This window comes from Aythya fuligula, chromosome 12 (genome assembly GCF_009819795.1).
Source record: "Aythya fuligula isolate bAytFul2 chromosome 12, bAytFul2.pri, whole genome shotgun sequence".
Taxonomy (NCBI): Eukaryota; Metazoa; Chordata; class Aves; order Anseriformes; family Anatidae; genus Aythya; species Aythya fuligula.
Window position 1 is genome coordinate 10,960,580 of NC_045570.1, and position 25,830 is coordinate 10,986,409.

Sequence of the window (25,830 nt, forward strand, 5' to 3'; positions counted from 1 at the left end):
TAGAATCGGTTCAGCGCGCAAATTACCACGCCGGCTCCTTTTCTCCCTCAGATGTCTGAGCTATCACCTCTTCAGCCTGCTGTCTGCAGGCAGCTGAAGAAGCACCTTCTCAAGCAGTACCACAAGGCTGAGGTGTGCCGCACAGCACACTGTACAAATCCTGCTTTCTCCCAAAAGCCAACAACACCCAAGTGAGTGATGCTCATCCATAAAACTTGTGCAGTTTTCCCCTTCAAAATGTGCTGTCTTGTGTTTGTTTAGAAATGAATTTAGATTTTTCCTTCAGTAAGTATAAATACAGCTATAACCATCTGTTCTTTGCTGTGATCAATGTAATTATATTTTAAAAGCGTTTCAATGTTATCTTTTTTGGACATTGACTGTATTGCAATTTTCACTTCTTTACATTCACCCGAAGTTATTTCACAACGATCTTACAATAGATTCCAACCCATATGATAAATTGAAACCACTAAAATCTACCACATAGATGTTACTGATATCAAACTGGCAGTATTACTGAATCACGGCTGTTTTCCTGTTTATTCTGTAGCTGTAGGAATACTGGATTTCTGTATGTACCTCCCGGTTCAGCTTCCACACTTTGTGATCAACTCAGACTGCTCTAAAAATTTCAGTATTCTTTCTGGGGGAAATCAGACTTTTTTTTGAGATCTCTCCCATGATTTCTTAGCTGAGTATTACTATAAGCCTTCTATTTTCGCCTCCACGGCTGCAAAGCTACGTATCTTATCTGACCCTGGTCAACTATTTGAAGCCTCCAACCTCTTTTGATGTAAACAAAGGTCACAATTCTGCAGCTGTAAGACAAAGCACAACTGTGTCCCGGATGCTCTGCATAAACATGAAATGAGGTGCCTGGAAGAAGAACTGAAGATGAGGTGTCTGCTGCTCACAATAAAGCTTCCCTCCACAGCTGTGCTGGTACTATTTGTCTCAATCCAAACCCAAGGACTCCACTTAAAGAGATACAGAGACCTTTTACCAAGCTCAGGAAGAGATGCAACTAATAAGAGAGAGGATTAAACTGATCATAATGTTAAAAACAAACAAACAAATTAAAAAACAAATACAAAACACCAAGAATACATATCCATTTTTCTGCAGAAATTTAATAGAGCAGATCAACAATACTACTCCCCAACTGGAAAGACTACCGTGTTTGTTAATCCTGAATAATAAATCTGACCAATAAATCCAATACAGCCCGTTTATCTCCTCCCCTCTACTTTTTTCTGTTTGCCTTCATGGAGAACACATGGCTATTTGCCCTCTTCTCCTCTCACTGGCGCTCTGTCTTCTCCATGCTTTTATCTTTTCATTAGAGACTAAGGACAACAGAAAGCTGCACTGCAAAATAAATTACGAAGCCGGATGGAAATCTTTCGGCTTCAGGCTCTCTGCTGGAATAAGGGCAGCAATACTTTTATCTTCTAGCCAGTGCCATCAGCTTTACTAGCTGGGGGAAGCGCTGCAGCTCTGGCTCTGAGATGCACACTGCAGGAGCTGTGCAGAGCGCTGGGACAGCACAGCCAGAGGGATGTCAGACTGCTGGAATCGCCTCGTTAACTACAGCTAATCCTGCTCTACAAGTAAATAGAAATTGGTGGTAAAGGCATCTTAGTGAAAGACAAAAAATTGAGATGCACTGCACTGTCTGTTTTACTGCCTGGCTTTGTTTCATTCTATCATGACTCTGAGCATGGTGGGATTTTGCATTATTGGGCCACTCTCCTCCAAACCACTTAACCTACGATAGTCATCCATATGTAGGCTATTATTAGTGTTTTAACACAAAATGTGAGGGCATTTTTGAGCTAAGTAGAGATAGTGAACCAAGTGGAGTGACCTTACTGCACTTCAATTAAAAAATGGTGATATCCATGTCTTGTTTGCTATGAACTGACTCCCATCACGCTAGGAATAAACTTTGATAATTAAGTGCAAACAGATCCTCCCACCCCCCACACACCCCAGCTTTTTAAACAGGGGATTTGACAGGCAAGGAGGATCTGAACATTTTTTCTTCAAACATTTCCTAGTACCCTTATAGCCTCAAAAGCATTAAAAGAAACAATTACTTTTCAGTTATATGGGAACTTCTTAGAAGCACTGAACAGTCTATTGAAAGAAGGAAGCTGTCCTAATTCTATAAGGATCTTACTATTTTTTTTTTTGCATAAAGTATATTCACATGATGCATACATTTAATATACATCTCTTCAGATTTATTTTAAACTTAAAATACTGTTAGGTTTACCTAATAATTAGAATCTTTACAATACAATAACCTATCCAAACCTGTCTCTGGAACTGGTTTTAGCATGTCTTAACTGTATTTTAAGTTAACTAGTACATATACCTGAAGTACAAAATCAAATTTTCGTATGTCAATACTGAACTTCCAATAGCTGTGAGAAGCACAGAAAGGATTAAATATCATGGCTGCCTTTGCTAGGAAAGCCATAGACAGGATTTCTTCAGTACGCTTCTCACCAGTTTTTTGGATTAACCATGCTCAGAGCATAGAGAGCTCTGTCACCTGCTGCAAGCTGAAACAGCAGAAGTCAAACACTGTATTAACATTCTTGTAGCAAGATGAAAAAGTTAAAAAACAACTAAAAACCACAAAGAACTTCCACACAAGTGGATCTAATATCAGTTGTATGTGTTACTGCAACAGCTTGATGGTGTTGCAACACCAATCTGCATTAGCCTCACACCACCAATCACCCATGAGGATGTTTTACTGATTTATTATTCAGGATTATTATTTTTAAGCTTTGGAGAAGATTATCATAGTTGCAGACACGTTTTTTGTGTAAAAAAGGTTAATTCCATTATTATCTTTAAGCCATTTTATAAACCAATTATACTTACTGACAGATGGGGTTTAGAAAGCTAGATTGGAGGGTCCTTGGACTTTGAAAGCTTGTACCAAAATGAGTCTGCACTCAGGAAAATCTGCTGATGATGTGTCTGCTCCATTCTTAATTCTCTGCCAAACGAGATACTGGGTAATACAGGTCACTGAACCAACGGCTGGCTCCCCAGGAAAGCTCAGCTACCAAGGCTCGTTAGGCTGCAATTCGTTACCTGCCATGTAGCATATGCTTGGGCAAGAGGCCAGGGCAAAAAGCACCTTTTACAGCACCACACGCAACCTAAGCATTAGAGATCCCTTGAGTTATAAAGTGAACTACACAGCAATGACCAGAGGCGCATATGTCCAATACTGAAATGCGACAGACCACAGATTAATTAAAAAATATATTAACTATAAAGGCTATTAATTTTCAGAGGCAGGTACCAACTAATATATTACTGTACTAACAGTGTAACAGAGCTTCACAGAAGCGTGAGGTACTGTGTTTAAAAATGGCAAACCATACATTAAGTCTATTATGCTTTTTTTTCTGATTTGGTCCTATCAACCTGAATGTTTTCCAATATTCTTAGATAATTACTGTGTCAGAAAAGAAAAAGATAAAATAGGTATTGTTTTACTTCCCTGAAAGTACTTCCTCTCTGATTTTCTGTTTGACAAAACCACCAAATTTCAGATATACCACTATGTTTTCAGGACTCAGAAAGATCTCATAAGGACATCTTTTTGAGCATTCTACTGAAGGGGAAGACTTTTGTTACAAAAGAAGAAAAATAAAATGCTTCTAATGAAACCTGCAATTAAAAACATACCTATCTTTCAATGAACATGCCATAACTTTCTAAATAGTAGAATTAAAAATGAGTGTTATATCACACCACAACCTGTTCCTCAGTTGCTGTTACCTCACTGGTATTTTCATTCAAGGGATTATTTTCTGATGCTTTATTAGAAGCCATTCTAGAATGTAAAGCAGAAGCAGCATACAGAAGTAATTTGGAATAGCTGCATACTATTTAGCTACTTTGGTCAGAAAGTGCTCTGGAAAGGCCTAACAGGATTTTTTTGGCCGCTACTTAGGGTACTTTGTGGTTGTAATGTGACAATGATTAAACCACAAATGATTTAGCAGGGTTTTTTTTTTGTTGTTGTAGGGTGGCTTTTTTTTTTTTTTTTTTTTTTGCCAGCACAGATGTCACAATCCTACTAAAAAAAAATAGTATGGCAAGGTTATAGGAACTTCTCCCCAAATTGAGCTAAGGTTAAGCTACATTTTATTTCTGAGAGTCCACAGACAAGGGCAAAAGGCCTGATGTCCCCTGGCAGTGCCACTGAAACGCAGACACAACATGCAATCCCTGTTCAGCCAACAAACCGCTGGAACAGCTTAAAACCTGCCAACAGGCAGTAACCATATCAGACAAAACAATAGGTCCTTAAAAAATTCTAATCAAGCCCAGTTTAAAAAACAAACCAAAACATTGTTTAAATCATAGAAATGATTATTTCTTTCCTCTTCACTTGGGTGCTAGAAGATGAATTTGTTGTCTTTCTGATTTTCACGCTTTCCTTTTGGCACAGTAGATCGGAGAGCAAACAGTTGCTTGGGTTTCCAGCCAGGTAAGGCAACTCTGGGCCACAGGGCACAGAAATCAAGAGTAAGAAACCAGAAGTCTGTACTCAAGCACTGACAGCATTTGGGCAACAGTGAAGCTGTTCTCAGCTTCATACCGTGTGTAGATAATTGCCTGTACAAGTCACAGCCAGCATTAGACAAAAAACTCATCCTGAAACCCCCCAGTGAGATGTACCTGGCTGACAGGAGCAGGAGCTGCAACGGGGAAACAGTGATGGCCCCACTGACTCCAAAATACTGACCACCTCCTCAAAAGGCTGAATAGCCTTGTGTTCCCTGGTTGTATCATGGTATTTCTTCTGCATCAGTATCACAGCAGTTTTAAGGGGGGTAAAACCCATCCTCCCCATTGTAAAATCTACATATGATACTCTAAAACACATCGCAGGGATCACCAAGATCTTAAAAAAAGCAATTTCAACAGATGCAGATGTGGAGCAAGTGGAAGGATTTTTACCATGTCTGGAAAGCTGCAATATTCAGATTGAGCAGCACTGTCAGACACTACAAATTTTACTGCATGCTTCTTCCACATAGGTTTATGTTGAAAAGAGGAAAAAGCTTGGGGGAAGGTGGGAAGTGCCCAGAGGGAGTGATTGCGGTGTGGAAACTTATCAATCTTTGAAGCTTAGAAAAGACTCTGTTTAGATAAGATTCAGGGCAAACAGAATAATCTGTCTAGGAGGTTTGCACTCTGACAGCTACAGCTGATATAGTGTCAAGATTGAAAGACTCACGAACTTTGTACTCCAACTCAAATTACAACGTATAAAGTACATTTCCTGAATCCTGCACTGGAAGAAAATTAGTGCATGTCAGACCACGTAACAGGTTATTCCCCTAGTGCCACTGCTAAAATCAGGATTGTACGATGTTACACTTATACTACCTGTTACCAAATTTAGACAACAGAATTTATTTATTTTTAGTCATTCTTAAAACATTATTCAGTTCAGAAAGGCTAGAAAACTGCCACCAATGCAGGCTCTAAGACTTCTCTCTGCTTTGTACAAGTGGGATTTTTGAAGAACCACTGAAAGTAGTGGAAAAATCCATTTGCACAGCATAGCTGGAAAGCTGCAAGTTGGCCCCTGTCTCATGGAGAAACTGCCCCCAGGACTGGTCAGAGAGCTGCACACCAGGGTGACTTCAGGGCAGAAGGGCCCAACTGTCTGGAAGTGCCTGGTTTTATACACTTGGAAATAACTCAGTGTTATTTTTGTCTTACTAACGTTGCAGTGGTCACTGTATGCATGGGTCAGCTCCTGTGTATTAGTCACAAACAGCAAAGAACGGCTCCCAGAAGGTTTGCAGTGAGACTCACAGTCTGAAATCTTGCATTTCAACAGATCGTTGCTTGCACAGAGGGACTGGAGGATCTGCTGAATTTGACAGAAAGAAAAAAAAAGCCTATTTCTTTCACCCCTTGCTGTAGGTTAATGCTATTCTGGGCAAGGGTAGGTTACATGTCTAACAATGAGCTCTCTGCTAAGCAATGACACCATATTTATGTAATATCTTGCAAGAATCAAGGATTGCTACTTGACTGTCAGCATGTTTGTGCATCCTTTACTTCCTTCAACTTCTATTTCCTAGGTGGTGACTGATGCTTTAGGCATTTATACTGACAATAACTGAATTAATTTACCACAGAAAGCTACATTACCTTTTTGGGTCAAACTCAGAAAGCCAGTAGTCAAAGGGAAACTTATTTAAGAACCTTGATGTTAGCTAGAAAAATACAGCAAAATCCACTGAATAGAAAAGATAGAGAGCAGACTACAAATATTTTTTTATAGCATAGATTGACAAGATTTATTCTCCAATCTGTCTTTAACACAATAACACATTCTTAGCTGCAAGGGGAAAAAAAAAACACTGCAGTGTCATTCAGTAGGACTTGCAAATATCAAGTACTGGTTATAACATGCCCTGAAAGCATTTGTTCTTCAGGAGAATTGGTATGAAATCTTCAACTTCTGTTATTAATGTTTTATGCCTGATAATAATTTTTTTTTGCTTCAGATATTACAGCACATTAATAATTATCAGCAACGTTTTCCCTAAAATATGACCGTCTGAATGGGAATAATTCATATGGGCATTTTGAAACTATACAAACTATAAACTAGACTGTGTTTCCACACCCTTCCCTGTTGTCCTATTGTCAGAAGGTCCAATTTACAGCCCAATTTCTTCCTAAAAGTTCATCTAAATAAGCTACTGGTTTTATACAGCAAAACAGACAAGTGTGCCTACATGGTATTCTACTAAGTACAACTCTGGACTACAAAAAAATAAAAATCCATTGACTTTCATGCAAAAAAACACCCACTGCATGTGAATGAGAACCTTATTTGGGGGGGAATAAATGTTAATAACTGTTTCAATTTTCTTTAGAGATAATAAATTTTAATCCTAGTTGAATACAGTGACAACTACTCTAAAACACTATTCAAAATAGTAGCAAACAAAAATCAATCAGAGCTTTTAAGAAGTTACAGAACTGAAATAGACAGAAGTGCTAAAGAAGTGATCTGTATATTCACCATTTTTAATTTGCAGATGTTTCTAAGCACAGTTCTGCTTAATTTAATAACAGAAACAACTGCCTGTAATATCTGTTATGTCAAATACCCTAGCTATTAGTTTCCAATTAAATAGTTCTTTAATTAATTGGGTTATTCTAATCCCTCGTCTTAGTACTATCCTGCCCAAACTAAATTTGAGTACTGTCTTCAAAAAAGAGTAGTGGAGAAGATAGAACAGGGAATCATACTAGTGCTTTGAACTCAAATCACAGCTCCTTCTGTTGTATAAAGTAGGTTACTTATGAAAGTGACACGTGTTCACTAAACACTACCTCCTCCTGACAGTCACTCTGAAAAAGCCATGCCTCAAATATTTACAGATTAAAAAGCTTTCAAGAATACATATCATCCAAGCTTTCACATTTGGCTGTACAAAATAATATAGACCATTCACCTTCTAAATTCCCCAGGTTTATATCTACCTCCATGAATCATTTAGGAGCGGTCAAACAGGAAGGAGGCAAAACACTGGAAAATAAAGAGGCTGCTTTGATTTGTCCTAACTTACAACATTCCTTGGAGGGATGCATTTGGGGAAATCAGCTAATAAAGGCCTCTCTACTACAATGTGTATAAAAAGCTATATGAATGAGCAAAAATGTAAGAAATCATTAGAAAAGGAATTAAAATTGGGCACAGTTTCACACAGTAGCACAGCATATTACAGCTGCCCAGGAGCAGATCAAGGGGGATTAATTTGCTTAGCATCCTGCTCCTGCAAATACACAGGGCTTTCTTAGCTCCTATGCCACCAAGGGGAAACCAGGAGGAGCAGCCAAATGCTCACGCTCTAGGAATGACCGCAGCAGCATCCTAAATAGTAACATGCTGAACATCATTTTAAGGGAGCCTATGGCAGGTGGCACACCATGAGTGTCCATGAACTTCTTCCTAGTGAATTCTCATGGATCTTTTTTTCTCCTCATCTTTAAAGGAAGGCCTCATTTAGACTCACAGAAGGGTTTAATGCCTTCCTCTGCACCATATTGCACCTTACACAGTTTGGCTCTAAATCTACTGAACACAACAAAGAAATGACAGCAGAAGGGTTATTGCTAACTTGAGAGAACAATCTTAAAAAAATTGATTCTTAACTGCAAAATGCAAAACTTAGCTTGGCGAGGCAGCTGCAGCAGGGACTGTCAGCTACAGAGAACTTCTAAAATCCAAGCCAAGCAGTTGCTGACCTGCACTCCTGGCTGCTTGCCCCAAACGTCTCTCCTAGGTCTCAACTTCACACCATTCATACAGCCCCTACCTCTCCATCTTTCTTACCTTCTCTCTTCTCAGTTAGCTGATTTCTTCTAAACTAATCCCTCCTTCAAGTAGGGTGCTATCACAACATTGCACACTCTCATTAGTAAAAGGACATCTTATTTACTTAGGTGTTGCTTTACCTTTTTTTTGCCTGAATTTTTTTTTGATGGTCACTTGACTGGACTTTCTTGCCCAAAGATTATGTGGCAATCCTGGTACCTGAAGCAATGAAGTCTGCAATGGCTGATCTTTGATCCTTTAAGAAAAGACTTAAAGAAATGAGGTCTTCAAGCCCTTATGTAAAACTTGTGTTCTGAGAAAGTTATAAACAGGCAAGATTACTAAGGGATCTTCCAGCCTTAGTGTGGAGAAATCTGCATCTTATCAGAGATGTTAGCTCTGACATGGAGATTCCTTTTAAGACATTCCCCAACAGCATTTATCAGAAAAGCAGAGCCTGAAAGCCAGACACAATATGATACTCATTCCCTTGAATCGTAAAATGCAGGACTTGGGGATAAACATATACAAGAATGAGCTCCAACTTGAAAAAAAAAATCAGATACAAATCCTATAGGCCCTATAGGGGTCATCCTACTGGGAGGCCCTATAGCAATGTCAGCGTCCCAGGGAGGAAAGCTTTCACACTGCATATAAACTGGCTTGGTGAACAACAACTTCTGTGCATATTTGGAACAATTTTTTATTTTTCATTTTATTGAAACAAACAAACATCAATCAGCAAATATTCCCAGCTGCCCTGCTAATGTCTGAATGCAATTTGAGTTCAATGGGGACTTGGATATACAAGCTTTTTAAATCATATAAATGTAGAGATAGGGAATTGAGTGGTTGCCAACCTGGCCTTACTCAACTTGTTCCTTGGGAACAGTTCGCTAGACAAAGAAGTCTTTTTTTAACTGGAATTCAGGACAATAGAACTTACTGACTGAGGTGTTTTAATTCATTCTCTTTCTCCCCAAAAACACTAACACGTATAACATATTGGTAAAAGTTTTTTTTAAACATACACAAAATTTACAGTAGTACTAGGAATGTTAAGCACAACAAGCTCCCTTCCTTCCCATTCTCCTGGGACTTTTCATTACAGAAAAGGGAGGAATGTTCAGTGATCCCAGTGTGCAACTGCAAAGGGATAAAAATGGGAAGTTCCAAATTACTCCAATACTTAGCTCATCGATCTTAAATACACTATCTGTTTACTCTCTAGTGCATTAAACCAAAATATCTTCAATTGCAAAATTTGAAGATAAGCATGCTTCCTTTTTATTTCTTCTAGGCACAGCAGCTGATTAAATGTATTTGAGTAACTAATGCTACCACTACACTGTCCTCACCAACTCGGAATTACAGAACTCCAATTCTCAACAGTCTCTAAAAGCTCAAGATAATATTCAAAATAATAACCTTAAGAAGTCACCTGAGTGGCTGGGCACAGTACAAAAACACAGCCATTTGTTACAGAACAAAGAAGAAGCTATTCCACAGCAACTTCCCAAACACCACTGGACCCATATGTGTAACTAACTGCAAAGTATCCACTGGAGAACAGAGTGATAGTCAAAGCGGGGTTACATACGAATTTGGTTCATGCACACGAACTGAAGCATGCCACCATCCTTTGCTTGACTTGCAAATATTACCTCCCCTATTAAGAGCAAGAGTTGGGAACAGTCACTGATTCTCATCGACACTGATGACTGACATTTTCTTTTGCATATTTTAGAATGTATTAAGAATCATGGAATGATTTAGGTTAGGAGGGATGCCAGAAGGCATCTGGTTCAAACCCTGGCTCCACATAGGGCTAACTTCAAAGCTACATCATATTTCTTCAAGAGGTTTTCTAGAAGTTTCAGAGAGGAACTCACAGCAAAGCTAATTATTTTACAATTTTCTACACACAGATTTATATTAATGACAAAGAGCAAACAATACTGTTCTCTCAGGTGTAACTTGCGACAAATGATTTTTTAAAAAAATTAAGCTATTACACTGACATTGGATCTAAGGTATGTAACTGGGACAAACAGAACTAGACAGGAGACAGGATTTGGTAGAATGGACAGAGAGGAAAGGTTATTGCTAACTTACGAGAAAAAAACTCAGATACCTATTCTCAATGGCAGATTGAAGATTGGGCAACATTGCCACTGAGAATTCACAATCCCCCTTGCCCCAGTCAGGTTCCCAGCAGGATGCTAGGCAACTTGCTTCAGACACGTGTGGTTTCTTTTTTAATTTATTTTACGTATGTTCAATACTTGTTTTCCTTCTTTTTTTCAGTGCTTGGCTTGACAGTCTGGAGTCTGACTTGCAGAAACACTAGGTACAGCTGTAACTGATGTCAAAACAGCCGGGTTTTGAGCAGGAGCATTACGGTAAATACTTGAAAGAAAAATCTCACATGTGAGGTTTCAATCTTGGAATCCAAACCAATTCTATATCTTTTACACTAGCTTTTCCAGCCTGTCTGCCACCGTCTATGGAAGGGGAACTGCTGCACACTTCCACATAACTAAGATGAAGTGCAAGCGAACTGACTGCCTGTCAAACACGTGCACACACAATGAGCACTCTGAGGAAAAACTGGTGAGGACGTTAATAATTCTGGATTCAGAGCAGGTTTTGAACAGCAGACAATAAACAGACTGTGGGCCATGCACGGAACAGCAGGTTAAAATAAATTACAGAATAGCTGCTCATTAGCTGAGTTTTTTTCTGTTACATGCATTGCATGAAGATAGCAATGGGGGAAACAATGGGTATCTCTGCAGTGGTACTACAGTTTTCATCATCCTAGGATGTGGAACCTCTTGATAGTCTCCACTTACTGTATTTTGGCTTACACAGTGGAGTTTTGAAGGGCATGAACTGAATTCTTTTCAGATGAAACCACACAGGGCAATGTGCTCCAGGAGTGCACCTAGTGTGCCTCAAACAATTTAGCAAATCCAATGAGATTGAAAAACAATACCCAAATTAGACAAATCAAGGCACTAACTTCTGGAATACTCCGAGACACTTGGCTTTTCAATTTCACCATTTAAAATCCTTTACAGTATCTACATAAAGAAATTGTTTCTGAAATCGCTGTTCTGAGGAACAAGTAGATGATGCCTCAGCCACTGAAGCAGTGGAAGTGTCAGTATTTTGCGCATACGCCCCTGTATTTCAGTTCTGTGGAAGAGCAAATTTAACCCAGATGGACTTGACGCATTAAGAATATCCCCTAAGCAGAAATGCTGCATTCCTCCCTGACATTTTGGATCACGAGTCTGACTTTGTAGGAAAGAGACAATTACCCACTGCCACACAAGCACGCCTTTTTGACTCTTTCGCTTCAGAGACTTAGCATTGCTGCCCTTGTAAGAGATCCACGTTCAGTAGTTTCAAAATTGCTGCTTATGCAATAGAACCAAGTATGTCTTCCCCCCCTTTTATTTTAAATAGATTTGGTTTGTGGCAGGAATTGTGACGGCTGCACTGAACATGGCTATAATCCCACAAAGAGCATTTAACTTTCAGAATACATTATCTGGCTTGCAGAAGGCACTCTGTTCTTTCAGTTGAAAGACCCATATCTATGAAGACCCATAGATACGATTTCAGCTGCTTGTATTTTTGGACCACACACAGGACTTAGATGAATATTTTTTCTACAACAAAATGTGATGTTTTCAAGTATTTTTAAAATTATGATTGCTGTTTATATATAACAAGTATTAAAAATATGGTAGGAAGTCTACTGTCTCTCTGAAAGCAACTTCACTTGATAGTCAATCAGGTTCACACGAACACCAAATAATCCCTGAACTATACACATCTATGTAAGATGTTTAAGGTTGCTAGCAAATGTGTGTCCTTCCAAAGCCACAGTTATGTAACACAGTATTTAGTTAGTGACTCTCTCTATAGCACTTGCTTCCTATCTTGCAACAAGAAAGACTCTGGGAATCATTAACCTTCAGAAGACAACAACTACATGTCCCCTGTGACCCTTTGCCACAAGGCACAACTAAGGCCCCAGTTCTGCAGCTGGAGAGAAATAACATTTTCTACAGTTGCTGACTTTGCTGTGTAACTTCTTTTTACTCAGCCTGCCACACTAATGGTTACTGTCATGTGAGCCAAGTCACTTGACTGTCTTTTTCACTCCTTTGATCTTAGGAACCCTGGAAAATGAAGACAAACAAAAATAATAGCAAAATAAGTCAGGGCTCCATAATTCAGAAAATCTGACTAAAACATGATGGGGCTGGGTTTTACATTTACTGCCTCTAAACCCACAAACTTCTTTGCCTCCTTATTAGGAGACCTAAACTATTTACTTTCTGTTAAATGGGGAGAAGAGATACTTGAAAGCTGAATTCACATCACCCCTTGCTGCTCCCCTTTGTGACAGTAACAGACCCCCCCAGGACTGATTCTGCTGCTTCAGTCAATGAGCTAACAAGTGAGGTTTGTTCAACCAGGGTAAGGAAGCTGCAGCCTCTCCCACAGAAACTGCTTTCCCTGTACAGCAGTAGCAACACATCAAGTTTGCATACACCCCTTCGAGGGGCTTGGGGCTTTCTCAACAGCCCAAGCAGTTTGTCACACTGGAAAGTCATTGCAGACATTGTGCATACTTTCCTGCCAGCTACCTATTTTAAATACTTTATGTCATTTTCAGTAGTAACGAGTCTTGGTCTTTAGGGTGTTTCCTCCTCATAGGAGAAAAATAATTTTTAAAGCTTTCTTTTTTTTTTTTTTTTCCCCCCAGTGGACAGAAGGGTTAAAGCCTGCAAAAAGAACACATGCTCAAGTCACATGGACCCGAAAAGCAGACTTTTCCAGAATATTTTTGCACATTGCAGGACTCTATTCAGAACTGTAATTCAACACAATACAAAAGGGACAGGTTGCATTTCACCACACAGTAGTACCAGATGAACCAAATCAATGAACCAGTCCACAGAATGTGCATTTAATCTGCTTTCTGTGGCCAGAAAATTCATGATTACTAGCCTCATGAGCAGAATAAATGCATTTGCACCATTCTTCTAAACAGGCAAGAAAACTAAAGCACAGCAAGAGAACAGAAAGTTCAGTCCTGTCCCAACATTCTTCTTCATTCAGTCTTCTCCCCAACATTAAGAATTATTTCTCTTGAAAACTGTCTATAAATCTCAAGCTCTCAAGGCTAGTAAATAATCCTTGCAACCAATTTGAAGAATTATTAAACTTAGTATGTCCTTATTTTCTGATACTGTAAATAAATCGGTAAGCTAACTGAGGAATTCTCCACAACATTCTGAATACAGAATCATATTAGCTCTTAAGTTCTGAAGATAGTCCACAATTTATTAGTGCAAAATACTGATAAATACCGCACGAGAGGTGACACTGAAATGTGAGCAAAATGTGAAGATGAATGGGAACGGGATTATTCAGGGGAGAAACAGCAGATGATGGAATATGCACATTGCTATTAAAATGGCAAAATATCTGGTCTCCGTTTGCAGATAAGCTTCAAGTATTATTGCTCTGTTCCAACCTACTCAAATGAACAGTGCTGCTGCCAGCTTGTAAAACAGGAAAATTACGTATGCTCTGACTGGCAATCCAGAAAGCCCATGCAGTCAGGGTCTGAAGACTGAAAGCTAATGTGGTAAATATAATGGACAAGTGTGCTTTGTGCATTAAGTACATTTTCCTCAAAGCAGTTTTGTTAGTAATACTGAGAAATGCTCAAGTACCTTCACCAGTGAAATACTCAAGATCACAGAAGCTGCTGGCTCTAAAAGCATTTATTTGCTGCCTGAAAGCAGAATTGGAAAAAATAAGATTTTCATGAAGCCAGGCAGTTGTTTCAACTATGAAAATGTATACTTGAACAAATTTGCCTGCAACTTAAAGGCATAAGTGAAATATCCAATAGCCAGTGCTTTCTAAAGTTTTTAAAGGCTAATTAAGTGTCCTTCCCAAAAGTACACACTCCATCCTCCCTTCATTAGAAGATTTCTATTGAGTTTGTGTGTAAAATACAGAAAATGCTTGAAACAAACTGAAGCATGACACATGTTCACTCAAACTCTTACTTCATTCTTTGGCATAAGCTTCCTGAAAAGATATCTGCCAGTGTAAACACCAGAGTAACTGTCACCACAGTATTTAAGGAATTAAAAAAAGTAGGAGATTAAAATACCTTTTAAATACTATTAATAGTTGCTTATGTGTTATTTCTTTAAATATTATATGGAGAATGTTGGGTATCATTCACCTACTAAGAGCTGTTTAAATACAGAAATGAGTTTTGTCATCTTGTTCCTTTCCAGCACTTTCTGATATTCAGACATAATTGGCTTGACAGCCTGAACGCTGCCATCAAGCTTGTCAATTCCTGCTGACATGTACTGATCTTTTACCTGGCTTGACTGCTGTCATTACAGCACGTGATGACTTCAGCACCGCTTCGTAGATAGCCCTCTGGTCAGGAGTGAACTTTCCATTTGCAGGGAAGGTGCAGGTGATGTCAGAACCATAGCAGTAATACTCTCCTCCCATATCGAACAGGCTAAAAAGGAAACAAAAGAGAAAGAGATGTAAATTTTAATTCCAAGGAAACTGTAGAACTGAAGGTATTTCTCTTGATCTGCACTTAAAAACCACCCGCATTTTGATAGTTGGCCACATAATCACCACTTCAATGCTGTTTTTAAGTAAAATGAGACAACAGTCTCTTGCCTTCCCTCCTGGCAGAAGGGCATTTGCTATATTACATACAGCTTAAATGGACACCTTCACCAGCTGTTCTGGTCCTGGATGGAAACACTGCAAGAACACATGAAGGAAGATAAAAAGCACATGAGGAATCTACTTCCAGGTCTTCAGTTTCAGTTCCTAAGACCTTTTCTCAGAAGAAACGACTTCTTTTTCTTTCCTGAGAAATGCCAGCACCACATAAAGGGTCTAACCTCAAAACTTAACTGAGAAATGTTAATTATGGTCTTTTGTATGTAAGTGTGTCAAAACACATCTGATAGTTTAAATAAAATGTCCCCTATAAAGGCTGACTGCCACCGCTCACAATAAACTTTCCGTTACAACAACCATGCCAAACAGGGCTTAAAGAAACAAGCATTATGGAAAGATCCAAACAGAAAAAAAAAAATCAGTAAACTTTTCTGTATCAGAGGAAGAAAAATATTATAAAGTGCTTTCTTTTATGGGGAAAAAATGTTTTACCCTTTAAGAATCATATTTATCCTACACATATATCCATGACTCCCCACTGATTGCTCAGCCGCCAGAAATCAATTTACAAGAGCAGCAAAGAGGGTCTCTGTGCCCTTGTGACAACCTGGTTAGACATTTGCAATACTATGCTTCTTGAGTCTACCTGATAAGGCACTGCACTGGTTTCAGCAGGCTCAAAAATTAGCAAATAACCAAATAACCATTCAGACCAACCATTACTTAAGCAAATAAGCCCCCAGCTCATCATATATTGATTGCAAGAAGGCACATTTTACATATAAGACTTTGGTCTTGACACAGTATGTGTGTGACCTCCTGATTTCCTAGGTAATGAATCACAGTTGGAATCTGCTAATTTGTCTTCCTACAACCAGCTCGAACAACTGTATGTGACTGTCATTCTACAAAGAAATATAATGTTTTTCCTTTGCTGCATTTGAAAAGCTTGGTGTTTTCTTCCTCATGTTTCTGCTTCACAGCAGGGTCTCTCAGACACCGCGAGCAGAATGAAGGGCACTTTACTGCAGCACACTCTCTGTTACTGAGTCCTAATCACAGTAGTAATGAGCAAAACTGCGTTGCATACCTCTGCTCTCAGCCAGCATACATGATGAGGTAAGGATAAGTATAAGCTACCCCCAAAAGTGCTACAACACTCAGCTGTAAATGTGCACCATTTCCAATGTAACTGCTATTGAAATTAACGGACAAAAATTAGACGAAGGCAATCATGGTAAAACTAAATAGTATTTTAGCAGCATCGAGACTCTTCTTGCTTCATTGCATACACAGATGCACACGTACTCAATATTTACTCAATATTGAATATTTACTCAAATTTTAAAATCCACCCTGCAGTTTCCTCTGTGAATGAATCTTTGCGCTTAGTGCAAGCCCTGCTGAAGTCATCCCCAGCCTCTCCACACTGGGCAAGGTTCACCTACAGAGCCACTTGCAGGACTGGAACTTCAGGAATCAAAGCTATGTTTCACAGATGCTGAACTGCTTGAGGTTTAAAGCTACAGGAACAAACTCTCCAGGAGAACGTTACAAGGACAACTGCAAAGTTATGCATGTACACAAAGAGCTACTGCAAATGCTCTATATATTCACTTAAATAGGAAATACAGTACTTTGAAACAGAAAGTTGCTAATTGAAAAAAGATACACAGTAGACAGCAAATGTCAGACCCATGGGGTGAAAAAGCAGGATTTGACACCACTATAGCAACTGTAAACAAGCCTAGCCAAACCTCAAAATCAGAAACCCCATCAACACTGTGTAAGTTTTGATTTTATGGTTAGACTCGCTTCTAAAAATAACTAATGGTACATACAGAAAATCTACGGATGCAGAAAACTACTTGCAGCAACTAAGACTTATGCAAGAAGCTGCTAGTTCTCTAACAGGCCAACCATATACATTTTTTAGTATAGCTATGAATCTTTCAACCTACCCCAAATCGAACCCTTTCCAAATCACAAGTGAAGTTTCATGGTACTTGATGGGATTTACAGCAGTTTTGTGGCCTAACTCTGTCCTATTTACAAATGTGTCAATGCAGCACGGTCACAGTAAAGCTGTGACCAGGAACTTTTAAAAGCCCTGGTCCAGGTCTACTGGAAGTTACCATGCCTTCTATATTTTACCTGGAGAATAGTTCATTTGAACTTAGCATAAGCAACACACTTCAGCAATTCCTTCTGTACAATTATCAGTGTTTTCTCAAACCCATTCATCATTTGGTCGTTGTTAAATCGTTGTTAGAGTTACTGGAGCACTAAGTAATGGAAAAAAGCTATTACAAAGCTGATGGTACACCAAAATAAGGCTTGCAAGCCAGGAAGCACCATTTGTTCAGGTTTCTTGGCTTCCAGACAAGAGTAGAAATGAGGGAAGATGATCTTTCAAATTCCACCACAGAGCAATAACACACCATCTAGTCTGTATGCTTCAGTGAAAAAGCATCCAAAACAAACTGTACATCTGGGAGATGTTTTGGCTCTTACTGGGAATTCTCTTCCATTTAACTTCAGTTGGGAACATATCCATTAGTTAAAATGTTTCCCAAGACATGGAAATAGCCCAAATATTGTAGTTATCCTGAGGAAATAATGGGAGCTTGAGAAGATCCCAGTTTCATATCTTTGCTTGCCAGGCAAAATAAGTGGTGAAGCACATTTAAGTCTAATAAAATGCATGTGAGCTACTATCTTCTCCTGTGGACTAACTGAAAAAAGTTTCTACAAGCAGGTTACTTATATCCTCATTCCTTGGATAAAATATGCTATTTTAATCTGGAGTTAGAAGGTAACTGTTAGGTAGCAAGAGAGGCATTAATAATGTATTTTAGTACATTTTCAATTGTGCATTCAAAATTAACTGTCTGATGATGCAGTCTTACAAGGGTCACATAGAGAAACAACTACTACATGTTATTTGGACTACTATCAAATATAGCAGCAATATAAACAAATTAACTGCACAAATGAAAATAGGCCTTATAGGCATCTTGATCTGTGGCTTACCTTTTAAGGACTATTTAATGTCAGCTAACATATGCAATAATAGAACTAAGTATCTCCAAACACTATTATTTTATCTAAAAGGGAAATACAAATGTTAGATGTCTAGCAGATTACATATGTTGTCTATTATAAAATTTGTGAGTACAGTTCTTGGTAGAATGAAGACAAATTTCAGCACAGAAAAACCCTTCTCCCTTTTGCAGGAAGGGTGCAATTGTTAATTGCAGGTTCAAATGCATCCATAGATGAGGAGCATGAGGTCATCAGGTTTCTGAGGAGCCTCAGATGGGAAGGTGGCCAGAGAAGGAGTATCGCTGGTCAGAGAGAGGCGTGCCGCTATGTGTCAAAGTCTTCACTGATGTAGGCTGAACCTGACGAAGTCTTTTATTGCACAGCTGAATTTCTTTCAAAACCTTTACAGAGAAAAGCTAATCTTGCTTTGTATCGCTTTGTTGGGAGCAAAGGCAATGAAAACTTACCTGGCTTCATTTCAGGGTGAAAAGTGCAGCGTATAAAAGAATATTAAACAGTCAGGAGACCTGAGCACACACTAAAAATTCCATGTTACTGTTACAATTTGTTGTCTAGAATTAATAAGAAGCTATACCGTATGTAAGAGACCCAGCACATAATATCCTAAATTTCTCCTTTTAAACATGGGCAGAGACCTCCTAAGGAAGGCTTCAGTTATATATATATATTTGTAATCTTTCCTCCCAAACATATTGCAAAATGCTTAGATAAAACTAAACAATGCAAAGTATTACAAAAATCAGATAACCTGTCAGTTACTGTACCAACAGAATTACTTGTTTACGTATCATTAATACAATGTTAGCCAACAGGGTCAAAAAAAAGTTGCCTTCTGCATCTGTTTTAGGATTAACTTTCAAAAATGACTAATTGCGTCTCATTCCTCTCACAGGCAAAAAGCCTGACACCACAACTTAAAATCATTTTGTACATAAACCAGTACGAAGTCAAGAAGCAGCAGGAACACGCATCCCATGCCACAACCCTGCAACTTGACAGGCACTGACGATAAAAAGAAGCGGCCGATCCTGCTTCCTCTGTCAGGAGCATTTCAGCCTGGCCCAGGAGGGCCTGGGGCCACCAGCAGTGGCTCCTCCTCGCCCCAGGAACCTGGGTTCTGCTCCCCACTGCATCTACCCAGGCCGGCAGAGAGAGGATAATATTTCAAGGCTGCTTAAGTCCTGTTGATTTTTAAGGAGAATACAGGCTTGTAAGTCACTGCTGTACTATAAATGCTACATGACACTATGCACAACAGCTCTCTGCACGTTCTCCTTGAAGTCACTCTGAAACAACACAGATGAGCTTCACAGAACATTGGCACCACAAAATGCAAATTTATAGTTACTTTTTTGGCTGTAAAGCCCAGAAAAATAATAGGTGTTTTGATACTACTTTCAGCTTTCCAAACCTCTGATTGTGAAGCATCACAAAACACTCTGTGTAACACTTTAGATTGGAAAACTGTGGTTCTTTTCTTTATAAAGTCACTGTATACATATTTTTTTTTCCAAAGTAAAGCATCATCTTCTTCTAAGCATGTGTTTAACTTTTATAGGCTTGCTGACATTTTTATTGTCAAATAATTTGAAACTGCCAGGCACTGAAGCAAATTATGGCCAATATCACAATGGGAAGGAATACTTTATTTGGGGTATCTGAGCCATGTGCATGAATCGCTAGTGATCCAACCACCAATCCAACCCAACGACAAGCTCTCGCAGGCATTTCTTGGGAAACCTACAGCTACTTTAACCTAATCTGCAAAACGGTCACCTTGCTGCTCTAGAGAGATGTTCTGCGTGCACAGTCAGAATTGGGTCTCCTCAGGAGAGTTATAAAAACAAATTAATCTCCCTCGGTTAATGCCGCAGAGCCACCACTGCCTGAGACCCCCGGGGACTCCCCCCGTGCAGCAGGGTGTGCGGACCCCCACCGCCTGCTCTCAGAACAACCCCCCCCTTCCCCCAGGCAGGCTCCTGGACCAGCAATTAGAAAGCTGATACCACCACGTCGTACTATGCCCTCCTCGTCCCTCAGGTTAAAGGTGCACAGCAATGATTCCCGATGCACTTTACTCAGCTACGTTTACTGAGGTTTTAGGGTTCTGAGCCATTATCAACCAAGACGCTGATGAGCACCATGCAGATGAACTGGTGCCAGCCCTGTTCCAGGACAACAGGAACAAATGTACGCACAATCTTTTCCTCCTCTTACTGCAATACGAGCAAGTTATCCCCAGCTGGAGATTTTATTCTGTATGAACTCATCACACTCTGCTCCGAGTTTGCAGAGAGCACGCTTTGTGCTTTAGACTTCATGAGCAATTAAATCTTGAAGTAGTCACACACTAACAAAATCTGACTGTTTGGTTAAACACTTCAAGGCAATTTCAAGCTTGAGGGAAATAGGTATCAGTATTTCTATGAGATACATCTTTGGAAATGCGCCAGGTGATTTGGAAATAGGGTGGCTTAATAGCCAACCACAAGAATAAATTATAGTAAATGATAGCAGAAGTAAGAAAATGGAGAGTTTAAGTGACACACACTTTTTCATCCACTTGTATCATGACTAGCCAAGCATTACCAATTTAAAAAAAAAAAAAAACAACCCTGTGTAAGATAACATCACAAAACTCAGTACAGAGCTGGAACAGAATAGGGTAAAGTCCTACCATGCTTGGGAAGCTTTTTTGGAAGAGGTGCTCTGCTCTGTCCAGATTCCATCTGACATGGTACAGAGAGAGCCTGTACTGGCTCTGTCCCGAAGCCAGACTTGGCTTGCTGATTGTAAGGCCAGCTTTTTGTTGGCAACACCCCTGCAGCTTAGAGCAACCTTGGAAAAATGTTAGAGAATATTTTGTGTGTAGGAAATTGGGCTCTGGATAGTCACAAGAAAACATCACTCTTTGTGCAAGTCTCGTGTTCAAGAGAAGATCATGGAGCCCACATAGGTAATGCAATTAGAGACACAAAATGCCAGTGCAACTATTCTGTTACACACATTTTGCTGTGATTTATATACGGCTCATATTTTCACTTGTCCTCAACTGTCTCTTCATGTCCACCTTCGCCATGGATTCCCCATATTTGTTCCTTTTGTAGCACTGTCTCACTAAAGGCTTTCCCAGACTATTACAGCAAATGGGAGGCTTGTCTCAACCTTCTCTCAGAGAGATGACAAGATACGCAATTAAGCTTTGCTCCAAAAAGGAAAGGCTAAAACAAAAAGATCTGTCTTCACTGAATTTTGAAGGAGAGGAGACTGTACGCCCATGATGCCAACTTCAGGATCCTCAGTAGCTGTGGCAAGAACAAATGCAAGTTTGGGTTATCAAAAAGAACAAGAAAAACAGCAATCAAACAGAAAACCTTCTCCGGGTGTTCGTGCCCTGACTAGGGCTTCCTCTCACTACAACAGACAGAAACGGCAGCTCACAGAAGCGGTGCAGCAGCTTGATGCAGAGATGTGCAGCTGCACGTGGGTGTGCCATGGTTATGCCCTGAGGTCGCTGGGGAAGGTGCGCCCTTCTGCTCTGCTGCTCCATCTGTATTGCAGAGAAAAAATGGTTTCCTAAACCAACAACAACACCACGTGGGAGTGTCATCTCACTCAGTAATATGAGCCAAGCAGAAGAATTTCAGATCCATTTATCTCAGAGGATATGAAATCTAAATGTCATTGAATTCACTGAATGAGCTGGACGTAGGAGTTGGCTCAGTAAACACCCACATTGTAAGATTTTCTGTACTACTTCTGATTCTTTTCATAAGCAGGTTGAGAAGGAATTCCTTGTTTGCAATATTTGTCTGTGGAAGAAACTGAAGACAACTGCCTTATGCTTCTGCACTAAATAAACCAATTTCCATGATCAAGGATCGTCCCTCTTTCACCCCCATGCAGTTTGCATCAATGTCGCTTTAAAAATGTTTGCCAGAGCAAAGAGCCAAAAACCAAACAAACAAACAAAACCCTTTTGATTACCTTGTTCATGGCTAAATTCACCCCTGAGAGCCATCTCCCATTGTTTCTGGTAAGCAGACGGATGTCCCCAGTATAGAAAGAAGCATACAAAAAGGGGATTGGGAACCCAAGCTAGTATTGCCACGTTAGGAGAAGGGTGAGGCAGCACTCAAGGCTTTGTAAGACACAGCAGGCACAGTGTCTCTACTGCCTGCTTCACACTTCTGCTAGACCCATGCAGGCAATATGCCAAAGATCAGGCAAACTGACAGGTAAAGTTCTGACAACTGGATCGCCTTTTTGCTGAATGAATGTCTTTTCCTGGTTTCCTTATCGTAACTATTATCCGTTTTTAATTGGCATATTTAGTAAGTGACAGTACTCTCTTTAGCAGAGAATTCTTTGCTGAAAAGTCAACCTAACACAGAGATGGCTGCAAACGTGACACTTTGGCCAACTGCCACGAGCTCCATACTGGGAACACAGTATCTGGCTGACTTGCTCAAACAAGGAGCAAGGATGTCAGAGCTGCAGGGAAGAGAAGGAAACGTGCAAGGAGAAACCTGTACTGGCAGCTGCACACTTCCCAGTCACACTGACAAGAACAAACCTCATCAGCTCCTCACCAGAGTATGAGATACCAGCACAGGATAGGAACAAGGCAGCTGCTTTTTCAAGTTACCAAAATTTTGCAATTAACTCATACATTCAATTTCTAGATGTCTAGAAGTGAAAAGTACCTACTGAAGCTGAATGGCAGAAGTTTGATGTTTCTGATTCAGGCCACCATTCTTAGGTGCTAACATTTGGACTTAGGAGCCTTAGCTTTCAGCAGCCGTTTTTGGACACTCTGACCTGGGCAAACAACCACTGGAGATTACAGGAGTAGGTGAAGTGTCAGACCTCTACTCATTGATTTTCACTGTAAATACTATCAAATTCTCTTATGTGTGCACGCTTACACACACACAGTCCTGCCAGCAAAAGGTTAAAGCTTCCAAATTTTTCCACAATGAAAACTGAGACAATGACTAATGGTACCAGTTCATGTAGGATTTTATTTTTTTTGGGGGTGGGACTTTTTGTTTGTTTGTTTTTGTTTTGACTTCCTGTAGTTGTTCTTGGGATTGTTCAAGCAACCTCTAAATTACCACTTTTCAAAAGACAGGGGGTTCAGAATGCTGTACAGAAGATGCCAACCGAAGGCAAAAGAAGAGTTCCTAGCCCTTTCCCGGAGAGAAGGTCCAAATGTTCAAGCCAAGTGTGCAGTAATGAAGGCAGCAACTAGTTCTTCAGAAAAGGAAGCTGATGCTGCCCATCCCTAAATGAGTCTGCTGTTTTGCCAGTAAGAACATTTTTTTTTCTATTCAGAAAAACAACAACAAAACAAAACCACTACTGTTCTTAGCAGCACCTCAAGCTGGAAGTACAGTATATGGCAATGTACAATTTAAATTAGAAATATTCTTGCTTTAAAGACTTAAATTGGCTCAGCCAAAAAGTGGAGCAGTACTATACCAGAAAGACTCCTTGCGAGGCCTTGGCTCAGAGTCATGCCTCCACCACAGGAATAACAAGGGGCTCCCTGACCAGACACAAGGGAAGAGACCCAACGTTGCCCAGAATGCAGGGTCTGGGAATTACACCTGGTTCATGGGGGAAACACAAAGGGTGTGCTGGAGATTAATGGCACCTTCACTTGGAGCCATATATTAGTTTAAGACTCCCTCTACAATTGTATTCTGACCTATATGATTGAGTTCCCCACACCAAGAACAGTAAGAAAGACTTTGCTACTGAAATCTGTCCAAGACAAGCAACATCTGTAGGAGTATTTTCTAAATCCTATATGTGTATCTGTGTTAACAAAGACCACCACAAAAGATGGATTAAACTAAATGGCAGTTGTGAATGATCAATATTAAATCAACAGCTATTTAAAAATACTAAACTGTACCCCACTTGTTTTATTTAAGCAACCCTAGCCAAGTCAGTCCAGCAACAGCCAAAGCAACTTCATGTCCTCAGGTTTCTTGAGGCTCTGTTGAGAATGTTAATCTAAAAATATGAAAGATGAATCTCATTTGCAGGTGATAATTAAAAAAATATCATATGCACTACAACGTATGAAGACCATCAAACTAATAAGCAGGCCATAACATGGTGTTTAAAAGAAAGCTAAAATTTGTTATAGCAAACATGTTATTACTTAGTGATCTCTCCTTTGGCTAAAAGGCTTATACATCTGTAACAGCAGGCAATCCCAAAGCCCTGAATTATCCAGAACACACAATCTATTAGAGGAATACTATTGACAATTCTAGCAAATATACTTTTCTATATTTAAACAAATCAATTTTTGTAGATTAGCATTAAATTAATATAGTCTATAAGCACAACAGGAAGAAAAATACCTACACTTGATGAAAATAGTAAATGCTACGCAAACCAGAGGAATCAGGCCAAAGGAATTATTTCAGAAATGGATAGCCAGTTGATTTTGCAATCAACCAGTAAGTAGTAGCAATGTACTTTGTATTATTATTAGAAACAAAACCATAACTAACAAGTTGTTTCAAAACTGCAGACTGAAAGGTTAAAGCTAACCATAATTTTTGCATATTATTATATTACCAAACTTCAAAATGCATAAAAAATGTACAAGGGCAAATGAAAATACTAGCCTCACCCACATAAAATAGATGAGCATTTACATCTGACACATTAATATCCTGGGATCTTAAAAGCAGTGCTTTCAAGAAGTAATAAATACAATATTTTGTTCCGTAGGATAAATTGTTTTAATAGCAGACAATGAAGTACTTGGGGGTGGAAAAGGGAGGACTTCTATTATCTGATGCAAAAAGATTGGTCAGTTCCTGCTTTTTAATGCAACATTGCCCCCACCTGGACAAATGCGGTTTGGTTTATAGGTTGGCATTAATACCATAAAACTTTGTAAAACAATGTAAATTCAATTTGGAAAAGAGTCGCAACAAACTTCTCTGTGTGCAGTATATCTTTTTTTAAGCTAACCTGTCTTTTAATCAAGTAGTTGAAAGTCTTCTTGATATTTTCCTAAAACATAGCTCCAGCACTCACAAAAAGTCCTTTCACGTTACACGCTTACTCATTACTGCAGAAAGATGAACAATGATTTTTCTACAAATAAAACTCTATAATACTAAGGGAAATATACTGATAGTTTCAAGGAAATATATATACTGCGTATGCATATTGTGTGCATATGTAAAAGATGTATGCACACAGCTTATATAGAAAATGACAGCTCTTAATTCTAGAAACCTCTGTACTATGCTTTCAGATGAAAAAGAGGTAAAATTAGAAAAGTAGCATATTTTAGTGAATAGAAGACCTTGCCTCTATGAATAAACATGGACAACTGGATTTGACCAGTTCTTGTAACAAGCAACTCTTTTACAATGTTCTTTGTACACCTCAGAGTGATCAACAACTCCAGAAGATCTAAAAATGGTCCTTCATATCTTTAGAGTAATTAAACAATAAAGACCCCTGAAAACTTAGTAACTTTCCTGTTTCACCCAGAAAAATCTGTCTTAAATGCTTATACATGCAGTCAAGCTCCCTATAACAAAGCTTCTGAAATGACAAGAGGAGGAGCACTA

At 39.3% G+C, this 25,830-nt stretch overlaps 1 protein-coding gene across 1 annotated transcript in view; it reads right to left on the reverse strand.

Annotated features, from left to right (window-relative positions):
- The window catches only part of PEPD (peptidase D), a 134,472-nt gene that overhangs the window by 21,529 nt on the left and 87,113 nt on the right, over positions 1–25,830 (reverse strand). The window contains exon 12 of the mRNA XM_032195659.1: positions 14,824–14,972. Coding sequence (XP_032051550.1) covers positions 14,824–14,972 — 149 coding nt within the window. The remainder of the gene's footprint in view (positions 1–14,823; positions 14,973–25,830) is intronic.